At 42.9% G+C, this 12,174-nt stretch overlaps 1 protein-coding gene across 1 annotated transcript; it reads right to left on the reverse strand.

Annotated features, from left to right (window-relative positions):
- Positions 1-168: 168 nt before the first annotated feature.
- Positions 169-7,858, reverse strand: LOC133485843 (leucine-rich glioma-inactivated protein 1-like). Its single transcript, XM_061790154.1, has 9 exons — positions 7,733-7,858; positions 7,392-7,646; positions 7,235-7,306; positions 6,115-6,186; positions 5,953-6,024; positions 5,039-5,110; positions 4,243-4,412; positions 3,401-3,565; positions 169-2,648 (listed from the first exon to the last, which is right to left on the reverse strand). Exons 1-9 carry the CDS (start codon positions 7,801-7,803, stop codon positions 1,831-1,833), a joined length of 1,767 nt encoding a protein of 588 aa, XP_061646138.1. The 5' UTR covers positions 7,804-7,858; the 3' UTR covers positions 169-1,830.
- Between the last annotated feature and the right edge of the window lie 4,316 nt (positions 7,859-12,174).

Consider the following 12,174-nt stretch of genomic DNA (forward strand, 5'->3'; position numbering starts at 1 on the left):
CCAGCGATTAAGATTAGAAAATATAATTACAATTTGAAATGGGGATGTCTATTGTTATGCTTTCTGGACTCAAGTATTTGTACACTGTAGTTGCTTCAAGACAGTTAGTAAATGGCACAGAATTCTTAATGACGAATAGCAATAGAAACTGTGGCGCATGCCGCAAACTGTCTGTGATTGAAGCTTTTATTGAAATAGCACAATGTTAGCTGCTGCTGATGTCATCCTCACCATGACACTGTCAGAGCTGCTGCTACAATTCATACATTCATAGCAGGAAAACGAATCAATTCAATGAGAAAAGAATGGAAGATTGTGAGCTACACATGACAGACAGAAGCGAGTCAAACCTCAATTTTAGGTTGTGCAAATAGTGTCAAGTCGGGTGATCCTGAAAAACGGTATCATCATCAATAGTTGAAAAATACAAACATTCATGATTAAAATGTACAAGGAGAGAAAGGCGGGTCTCTTTAAATATCAATCTAACTGCTGTTACCCCTTACAAAAGCTTCATTTTTTTTAAGATTCTTTTTTTTTTTTTTTTACAAATTTGAGTCTGAAAAAAATGTAAACATTTCTTTTCTGGCAGATTGGTTCAAACGTTCCAAGTGAGCATTGCTTTGTGCTGACAAATACACGAGCGTACAAACGTAATGCATGTATGGCTGATGGTGAAAAACAGGTTTTAATGCACATTCTGGATTTGTGGACGATGATGCACGGATGGCTTGATCACGCATGAAGTCTGATTCTAGCTTGAGATGCATACATTGAGCCCAACCTGGATCCTCGTAAAATATCATTTGAGGGGGAAAAAAGTATTGGGACACCCAGGGAAATGGCATCATCACCGAAAAACAAGAAAAATGTTTCCGTTTATTTTCTGTCTTGATTCATGGTGAACATGCAGGATTTTGTGTCAATCGCTCACAATAGCGGCAGGAGCTCCTCCGGGGTGTTTTTTAGGGGAGTCACGTTCCCTACAGATTTTCCAGGTTTGCAAGTTAAGGAAGGAAAAAAAGTTTGCAAAAGCCCCCTAATTAGCCAGTTTAGGTGAGTTATAAGCGTTTTGTGTTTCTGGTGAGCCATTACTGCCATGGTCAGCTGACTTGTAACGATTTTGACAGTTTTCAGAATTTAGAAAAGCCCACATGGCTTAAATTTGGTCCAAATTTGGAGGATGAGGTCCTTTTTGAAGGACCCCTTGAAAATGGCCCCAAATGTACGCCTGATTGGCATGCCTACGAAATTCCGTTCTGAAAATGCATGTTTTCAAGAATTGTACGTCGTCCGTTTGTCTAGAGTAGCTAGTTCAAGTTTCGTAGTACTCGGACAAAATCTCTAAGACAATTTCTTTTTTTGTGAAGGATTCCTGAAAATTGTCAAAATGGCAAGCACCAAGCAAAATGGCTGACTTCTTATGTCTTCTTGGGCGATGGATCTTGAGACTTTTTGGCTCCAGTTCTACAGCATCCTATCCATTTGATCGTCAGCCCTAGCAAGGTAAGTCAGTTAATTAACAATTTGGTAGGAATCGGACAAATGTGTCGTTCATGTTCATTTTTGAAGCACTCCTGAAATGGACTTTTTGGGAGGTCTACTCATAATCGACATGCCTACCAAATTTCATGTTGCTAAGTGAAAATCTCTCCGGCGACTGGAATTTCCAAAAGGAGCGTGAGCGCAAAAACTTGATTAGAACGCTGACCGACGTGTCCCAATACTTTTACACACTTTGAAAAGAGAGCAGATAGTATAATAATGCATGCCTTTCTCAAGATAGCATCAGCTGACATCTGGGCATACGTATACCCGTTTTCGTAGCGCTCAGTTGCTCAGGTCGATGACCAGATGCTCGTAAATCTGCGTTTTCCCTTTAAAACTGGAAGCCAGCAGGAACTGACGGTTGTCGATAGAGACGGGCGAGAAGGCCCTCGGCGCCTGGATGTTGAGCTCCTGGAAGTGGACGAACTCGCCTTTCTTGGCATCCCAGCGGTACACCTGAGTGAAGGAGTAGTCGCTGCCCAGGATGGCGTACTGCCAGCTGCCCACTGCGAAGGGCTGGAACACCATGGAGCCGCGCGACGGCACCGTCTGTAGTTCGCGAAAGAGGGCGCCGTCCCAGCGCATCACCTTGGAGTCGCCGATGAAGCGCGTCAGGCAGAGAAAGAGGTCCGACTTGACCTGGAAATGCTTGACGGCGTAGACATCCTCCATCTCGGGGATGTCGGTGCGCCGCTCGAAGAGCTTGGTGCCTTTGTTCCACTGGTAGATGACGGGCCTCTGGGAGCTGCTGGACAGGACGAGGTGAGGCTTGGAGGAGATCTCCATGTATTCCACGTCGGTGTCGCGGTACCAGGGGTGGAGTGACTGGTGCGAGTAAAAGCCGTTGCCGTTCCACTTGTAGATGGTGGTGGAGCCGGCCTTGGAGCTGTCGGCGATGGCGAAGAAGGACTCTCCGTCGATGCGGAACGTCTCCACGTCGTTGGGCTTGCGGATCTTGAGGATGTCGATCCCTTGGAGCTTGATGAACTTGTCGGCCGAGCTGTCCCGCTTATAGATGTGCGAGCCGCCGAACAGCTGAGCCACGATGATGAAGAGCTGGTTGTCGATCACCAGAGGTTTGCAGATCACCGTGGAAGTGCCTGGAGAGGAGACGGCAATTGGTCCTTTCCTTCCCTGTTATATCACGGTTCATCGTTTCACCGCAGATTTTTGAGCGATCAGTTTTTGGGTTGAACATTTTGGTAATGAAATACACATTGTTGAATTCTCTTGTTTTATCGTAAACTTCAACCGGGAGTAAGACAGTTTGAATCCAGCACAGTCTCCCTCTGCCTTCATAAAGCAGTTTGAATAAGATTCTGTTTGAATAGGTTCAGTTTTGAAAAACAAGTTTGAGTGTGTATTCAAAAAGTTTCAATATATTTAAAACGTGTAGGTAGGGGTAAAACTATTTTTTTTTTTTAATACGGTCTGTGTATAAACAGGGGTTCATTGTAGACGGAAACAAACTAGCAAAACTTGGGGCGCAGTCTTTTAATATACCTCAACAGTTGTTTTCAGGAGAGAGAAGAAAAAAAAATTCTTACAGGAACTCCAGTAATTCCAGAACCGAATGTTCCTTGCAGCACATTCGGAATTGATTTGTCTCTTAGTGATCACGATCCATGTAAATGAAACAAGTGGAGTGGACTCAACAATTAGGGCTGACATCATTTTGTTACTATGCGTGCGGGCGTGCGTGGCAGATGTTACTTCTACTTTGAATCTGCAGTTTAGCAGAGCGGACAGAAACTTTGAATCTTGAGTTCGCCTTATTTATTGACAGATGAAAGGGTACAGTCCGACAGCACCGGAAACCACAACCAAACGCATTTTTTACCCCCGTACTTACTGTCAATGTCGTCAAAGTTCCTGAAGACCATCTCCACGTGGTCCCACTCCATGAAGTTACACTTGCCGATGAAGGGCTGAGCAAAGACCACATACTGATCTTCGCCGAAGGTAAAGGCCTCCACGGATATGGATTCAAACTTGAGGGACTGGTATGAAGCGAACTCTGCGGGAGAGACGAAAACAAATGAAATCCACGATGAAAGCGTTCAGTCAAGCAGACGTTTCTCCAATCCGCAAAATGTGCTCCAACAATCACGAGGCAGTAGATAACGAAAGGCTTCGGAAATCGAGGGTGTAACATATTTTTGTTTGTTTACCGCTTGAATCTTATCAGGCTACTGAATAATGTAATACGGCAATAATAGCTGGATGGGACGCTATTATTAAAGAAACTGACTAACCAAGCAACCAACAACTAACACCACCAACCCACTAACCACTCAACTGACTGACATGCTTGACTGATAACCATAAAAAGTTCAAATTAACCCACCAACAGACAAAACCAACTAACTTCCTTTGATAGCAAACAGTTGAAGCGATCTAACCAAGAAACCAACTGTGTAACTAACCAACTAACATGTTTGACAGATGTCAGTTACTAACGAACCAACACAAACAAACCTTTAGCTAACAACCACTAATCAACAAAAACACCCAACTAATCTACCAGCAAAGACAAAGAAAATCAAGCAAGTTTAAATCAACAAACCAACAAACAAACTACCACACCAGCCAACTAACATGCTTAACCAAGGTCAAAAGTTCAACCGGTCAACTAACTAACTAACTAACTAACTAACGTGCTGGGCAGAGGTCAAACGTTTTCCCCGACAGCACCTGTGGTGATGCAGTCGAAGGACTGCGGCGCGAGGTCGTTGATCTTCTTGTCCTGCAGTGCCGACGGGCCTTTGCAGTAGATCTGATCCACCGTGGCGTTGGTGCTGTAGATCCACTCCACCAGCCACTTTAGCTTACAATCGCACGTGAACCGGTTCCCTCGCAGGTCCCTGCAAAGCAGGTGGTGCGGGGGTTGAAATCATAAAATAAGCCTTGGAAAACTCCAGACGTTTTTGAGGATGTCGCGCAACACCTCAGCATACCTCACAGGAATTCAGTTCAGCGAGGATAAAAGGATTCATTTTGCGTCTTTAGCTTTTTCTTTGGATTTTCGTGACACTCGGTTCTAAAGTAGGACCAGTTGACAATGGTAAAACAACAAATCTGACTGAGAACACTTACTGCTCAGTTTTATGATGTCAACAGTTTGACCCCGGAACGTGGGAAATTTCTTTCGATGTCCGAAAAAGCGGCCCAAAACGAATTGTGTCTGCCATTCTACTGTACGCTCGCTCAAACCGAGAGGGACTGGAGAGGAGTCGCGGACATGCTCAGAGTCCTGATTAGTTCCAAATTCTCCTCCTCGTGCAATTTTAATGGTGTGAACTGCGCCAGCAGCCCACACACTTTGGGATCCTCGCCCGGAGAGGCGTCAACTAATATAGAGGCCGCTGAACAACAAACTCATTGTTCATGTTTGCATAGTTTTCCTCATGATGTCATGCAATTATGCAATTGTGCAGGCTCTCAAGTGTCAAAATAAAGAAAGAAAGAATAAAACAAAAGTGATACTTACACTTTTGTCACGGCTTCCAGGCCTTTGAACAAATCTTTGGGGAGGGTCTCAAGATTATTGTAAGCCAGACTCCTGTGGAAGAAAAAGAAGGGGAAAAAATGACCGCCATCCTTTCGTCATCGAGTCCAGCAGCACCTCCGCTTTTCTCCTGCTGGTTATATGCTAACGATAAACACATGACGTGATAGTGTGCAACATGTGGAACAACACCTTTGCAGATGTTTCCTTGCCTCAAGGTACAAGCGGTCGGTACAGGAAGAATCGAGATAGTTTGCTTTTGGAGGAAATAAGTTCAATTTGCGCCATTGGGACTATTTGAAATGTCATTCATCCCTTCCAGCCTCCCCAAAACGCAATTTTTGAAAAGAAATACAAATAGCACTTGATTCTGTAATAATAACAATAACACAATAAAAGCGTATTTAACGCAATAAACAGGTTTTACAAAGTGTCATTACTGTATGTACTGTAGTATTGGTGTGTTGGATGTGTGCCTTTAAGGGGTGTGGCCGAGTGAGTGACATCAGGAGCTGGAGTCGGGTCGGTCGCTTAGTCTGCGTGTGAGCTTCTAGGTGTGAGTTGCGGCCTACAGCAGGTCTTGGCAAGCGTTGTCCTTTTGTCTTTGACCGCTTGTGCCGCGTATTTCCTCAAAAGGCGTATCGGCAAGCCGCGCGGCAACTGCAAACTTGAAATAGACTTCACCAGAGTGCTCGTCTATTTCTGGCACGCTGTTCTGGCGGGCGCATCCATCATACGTGACAGAGCGGAAACGTATTTAAGGTACAATTCATTCCACCCCCAAGTATTCTGCCTCGTTATTCATGATGCCCTTATTTTAACCCATTTCTTGTATGAGAGCGAAACCACTCACAATAGAACAAGTAGTTATACATTTCGGGGGGTGTCACACTCACAGATGCACTAAGGTTTTCAGTCCTCGGAAAGCGTACGGCGATATGGAACTGATCTGGTTGTTTTCGATGAACCTTTGGGGGAAAGATAAAGAGCGCTCAGCGAAGTCATGAGAAAATGTTGGACATCAAGAACACATTCTTTCCAACTTGTCGTCCACTCACAGATACTCCAAATGAGGAAGGCCGAGGAAAGCGTCCTCGTCAATGCTCTCCAGGTTATTGGCTGTGAAGAGGCTGCACAGACACGTCCAAATTCAACATTCGACTATTTTAAGCTCTAAATGTTAAAAATAGATATGAACAAAATGAGATCAAGGTAAATCATTCTTCTTCCACCATTAATGCGACCTCTAACCTGTACAACTCAATTGAAAGTAAGAAAAAAAAATACAAATAAACAACTTCGGATGAGGTTGCACAAGGGTGCATTCTAAAACCAAGGTTTGTGGGTACTCCGCCTTCTTCCCCAACCACCAACCCCAAAAAACAAACAAACAAACAAAAAACCATTCACGATAGTTTCATGGAAGCCTAAATTGTCCATAGGTGTGAATGTGAACATGAATGGTTGACCAATCCAGGGTGTAGCCACCCAGACTCAACTTATGAGTTTGTTCAAGTTTACTGTCAAAAAGAATGACACATTGTATATTTAAAACAACCAAACAACTTTGCCTGAGGAATGCCAACACACACACACAGACTGGCGTAATGCTAACACATAATGCAAAACACCATAGATGGGCTAATGATTAGCATCGATAGTTGCGTTGTTATAACCCTTTAAAGCAACGGCTATTTGAACACAAACAGTAGGGCAACGCACTCACAATATTCACTATCTTCTGCGATGAACAAATAATATTACTTCAGCTTCTTGAGTCACTGAGAGGAGCGGTGATGCTTCTTTTTGTCGTTCTGTATTATACTCCCACCCAGTGGCCAAGGCGGGCACGTCAGAAGGAGCAGCACAATGAACCGAATTGAAGCATTAAATCGTTATGAACGGAACTGTGTGTCTTCACAGTCTGCTTAATTGTTATGACACTACGTTTTTTCTGAAAATCACATGACAAAATGTGTTGTGTTTTTGTGGGAGCGTGGAATGGTTTAAGGGTATTTGTATTCATTTCACTGTGAAAAGATGATTTTTTTTCCTTTTCTTTTGCGTTGCAGAATGAATTTAACTCGTTTCTTAAGGCACCAACATGGCGTTACTTTGCAGCAAAATACGAGAACAGCACAGTATAGGGTGGGGAGAATTCGAGAAGAGTTTGCTTACAGGAGGTGCAGGACGGGCGTGTGGATGAAGCTCTCCTTGGGGATCTCTGTGAATTCGGACTTGACGAAAGACCTGAGTAACGGAATCAAACAAAAACACTGCAATGAAGAAGAAGAGGAAGGAGGAAGGTTTTGGAAGAGGGCTGAGGCTGCCTTACAGTGAGATAACATCAGGCGGGAAGGCTCTGGGGATGAGGCCGGTGCTCTCGCACAGCGCGTTGTCTTTGGTGCATGTGCAGGACGCGGGGCATCGCGGCTGCCTGGCCCGCTTGCAGTGCACTTGCGGTGGCCCCGGGCACGCCAGCGCCAGCGCGAGCACGACGAGCCACGGGGATGCCATCCTCCTCCCGGGTCCTCCTCCTCCGCGCATCAGCCGCTCTCCTCCTCCGCCACCACCAGCGCCGTCGCGGCCGCTTGTTTTATCCGCGAGACGAGCCTCTCCTCAGTGGTGAGGATCGAGCGAAAATGAAGCGGAATATAATGCGGCGTACTCACTTACAAGCGGGAGCGCAGTGTGCACGGGCGCAGGTGGGGGATCCCAGCGGGAGCAGACGGAGCTCGCATCTCCATCCGAGTAAAAACCACGCCTTATGCTTTGCGCGCAAGAGGAGGAGGAGGAGGAGGAAGAGGAGGAGGTGTCATCTCCGTGGTGAATCAGCTGGAGAAAATGCATGTCATTTCCACTGGTGGGTGGATCGATACAGCAGTCCATAAGGTTTAGATTGTTTGATATCACTTTGAAAATGCATATGATTTCCACTGGTGGGTGGATCCATAGAGCAATCATAACGTTGATATTGTTTGAAAATGTGTCATTTCCAGATGTCGATTCCAACATTGACATTGACGCCGGCTTGTAAATAATAATAATAATAATAACAGATCTACTGTATATGTATGTCATACCAACAATGATAGTGTTGAGTGAAAGTGTGACATTGCATGTGGATGGATCCATCTAGATAGCCATCATGTTGGTATTATTTGATATCAGTGTGAAAATGCCTGTCATTTCTCATCAAACCAGTTATTGATATCAAAGTTAATATTCCATGATATCAGTGTGGAGCTGCATGTCGTTCCCACTGGTGGGTGGATCAATACAGATAGTGATATTGACATTGATGTTGATTGATAGCGCCATTTCTAATGGTTGGTGGATCAATCCAGATATCGGGATCATCATCCTTAAGTTATTGATATCAGTGGTGGGCTGGTCAATCCAGATAACAATATCAACATTGATAGTGATATTTGATGATACTAGTGTGAAAATGCATGTCATTTAGACTGGAGGGCAGATCCATCTAATTGTGGATACCAAAGTTGGTCGTAACTGTGTGAAAATGCTTTTCAGTTTTCTAGTGATGGGTGGATCAATACCGATATTGATTGAACCAGTGTGAACATTCATGTCATTTAGACTGGTGGCGAAATCAATCCATATGTTTAAAACCAGTGTTGATGTTGATATTCACAATGTTGTGAATATCATGTGTCATATATCGTGTGAATATCATAATATCAATTATGTTGCATCCATAAAATTCCAACTTAATGATTATTTGCTAAAACAATCAAGTTGATCAGTTTGAACATGAAATTGCTTGTCTTTGTAGTGTATTCAATTAAATATAGGTTGAACATGATTTGCAAATCATTGTATTCTGTTTAACACAACGTCCCAACTTCATTGGAATTAGGGTTATAGATGTTGATATTGATGTTGATATACCTGCACCTGATTTACCTGCAAGCTTTGACTGAATTCGGTCCTGGGTTTTCAACTAATAGATAGTCTTACAACAAAAAAAGCACTTAAAGGTCATGAAAATTTGTTCAGATTTTGCAATTTGATTATGTAGCCACCTTAATTCTTAAAACATCTTATTCCTTTATACATAACATCGGCATCAGTATCTGCTGTACTGGTCTTGCATTCACTGTTATCAGTTCAAAACCAAATTTTGTGTATCGCACACTACTGTCGAGCAGAAGTGGGAGATCTGATCTGTGTTTTTTTTTTTTTTGGGCCGTTTTGATCTACCCAAATAGCAATACAAAGTGTCAGTATCAATGTCAGTATCCATACTGTATCACAATACTGTCTCTATGTTTACTTCAGATCAATAAAAGACGTGAGAAGAGGGCAGGAAACCCCGTCAAAATCAATAGCGAACACCAATAGCCCATCTATCTATTAGGGAGTGCTTGTATTCATCAAATGTGCACAAAGCTTTCCACTCACTGTCAAAAGGTATTTCCTGCCTTTATGCAAACACATTTCACATATTTTCTGCTTGATTTTCCATGCATGGTTTCCATGACGACTAATGGACTGACCGGCCCCCGTGTTGCCCCTGTGGTGTGTGGGGAATGCCCCTTGTCATAGTGACAGCTGGCGTGTGTGCCTCAGTGCAATAACCCCCACTCCCCCACAGAAACAAAGAACAGGTTAATTGTCTGCCTTTGTTCCCAAAATCATGTCATCCTACCAGAGCAAAGCTTAGTAAAAGATTGTGGTCCAAACATTAGGTACACCATTCACAAAAATCGCCATTTACAGTGTTTCCAGATTTTTAAGTGATGGATTTTACATATGGAGGCAAGTCCGAATTTAGAGTATTCAGTGTAGTACCACGTGGTTTGCTCCGTTCGTATGCGATGCTGCTCCAAGTGTTAAAGTAGTAGTTGTTTGGTTTATAATTACCGTAAAATCTATGCTAATTTACATTAGCCCATCTATGGCGTTTCGCATAATATGTTAGTATTAGGATAGCAGATTTAGATTTCTCTTTTTAACTACAAGTTGCATTCCAAGCTTCCTTGTCCCTAATGAGATTACATTTCATATCCTGTGTCTGTTTATCATGATAACGCAATTGAGCCTGTGGCATTCAAGGCCTTATGAGCACTCGGGGGGGGGGGGGGGGTTTAGGCCGGAGGACAAGAGGAATAACACTATGACTATGCATGTAGAGGAGCGAGAGAGAGACTATCTAAGCCCAGAAGGAGAATAACAATAATGGACAAATGTGATTTTTAATGAGCTACATGGAGAACACAGGACGTGAAGGCGGCGAGTCGTGACAGTGCAACAGAAGAAGAAACACTACAGAACACAACTGTCCATGAACTTTCTTGACACTCGGATATCCTATTGTTGTTCGGAAACCTTTTATTGATTGAAGATGAATTTTATCTAATGATAAAATATATTCACGTGTTTAAATCATCACGTGTCGGAGCCAATTTCATCTAAGTGAGTATTTCATTTGAAAAAAACACATTTTTTACCCAGCTCACATGCTTGAAAAACATTGAAACTTATTCAAACACACCTGGACAATGAGCCATATGCTGCTTCATCAAAACATGATTATCTGTTCACATGTATCAGCCTGCTCTGATAAATTTCCATTGCAAGGTACATAAAAGATTTTTGAAATGTTTGAATGTTGTTGATAACATTCCCCAAACTGGGTGGATTATAGCAGCAGGAAAAAGAGAAAAACGCTCGAGCTCTTTCTCCCAATATGACGCACAACAACATCTGCTCGTCTTCTCAACTGAGGTCAAAGACGAAGCAAAGGTGAAGAGTGCAGTGCACATGAATGGAACACTTGTGCATTTTTCGTCTTGTGCTCGGCAACGACCCCGAGAATTACACCGAAAACAACAAACTAGAATTGTCAATTCTTGTCGAAACTGCATGTGAATGCTGAGGAGGTGTTGCTGAACTGAAATGCTGTTGAATGAAGTGAATTGTTGAAATGCGCAATGTGAGAACGGTTTGAATCGGTCGAGAAATGTGGACGGAGAAGGTAAATGTGTCAAATATTTCTTCTTGAGGAATTTTAGTGTAAGAATGTGGAAAAATGAAACATATGTGAATTTGGGAAATTTGGAAAACAGTTCCCTTATTTTTCATGTGAAAAATTTGGATATGAATGTTGATCATTTCGTGAATAAATATTCACATGTTTGAATAAGTTGAGAAATGTGGAAGAAATAGTTACAAGTATGGATAATAAAAGTAAAAAAAACCAAAAACTAAATTAGGTGAAGAGAAACGCGTGAGTGCTCTTCAGCATTCTCTTGAATGTTTTTGTAGCTTTCCAAGCAAAGCCACTTCGTGAGTTTTGGGGTGGAGGTCGTATTGTATGTACTGTATGTCACTGTATGTCCCTATACTGTACATTTTCACCAGGACACGCACATAGACACTAGACTTTACACCAATTTGATCGGGCTGATCGGTATCGGCCGATATTTAGCATTTTATGCTGATCGGCTTTAAAGTCAAAATTCGCCGAGATATTTACTCCGCATCGCCGCGTGCACAGTATATTTGAATCCAAAAGATAGTTTCTTTTTAGCCTTGTCACGTGTCTTTTGACGTAGTACTTGTTGAAGGATGGTATCTCTCCGCCAGTCCTTCGCATATCACGTGCGAGGGCCTTCATACTGTAAATATCTGACGGCCAAAGAAGTTATTTAAAAAAAAAAAAAAATTTTTTTAAAAAAAGAAACCTCGGCGGTGTGGGACTATGAGACAAATTTGCTCTTTCACGATTGCACTATGTCAGACTACTGCAATAAAATCTTGTATTCCGATACCGCCGCATCCCGTTTTTTACGATCATCGGGCTTTATCTTGTCAACTCAAATGCGACAGGATACACTCGTTACTGTGGCGACAACGCTGTTATAAGGACAAATGGGGAAAAACGTGTGTTGGTGGTCACCGATGCTCAGGAGAGGATGTTCGTTTAAGGCTTGCTTGAAGTATGTTCACGTACTTTTAATACGATACAGCTCACAAGCAGGCAATACAATGTTATGTAGCCTAGCAAGATAGCGGTACCACAAACGCTTGGACGTAAACATGCCGCCATTCTGTCGAATCATGCCCTAATGTTTCGGTGTGGGTGAAGTAAT

Source organism: Phyllopteryx taeniolatus, chromosome 11 (genome assembly GCF_024500385.1).
Source record: "Phyllopteryx taeniolatus isolate TA_2022b chromosome 11, UOR_Ptae_1.2, whole genome shotgun sequence".
Classification (NCBI taxonomy): domain Eukaryota; kingdom Metazoa; phylum Chordata; class Actinopteri; order Syngnathiformes; family Syngnathidae; genus Phyllopteryx; species Phyllopteryx taeniolatus.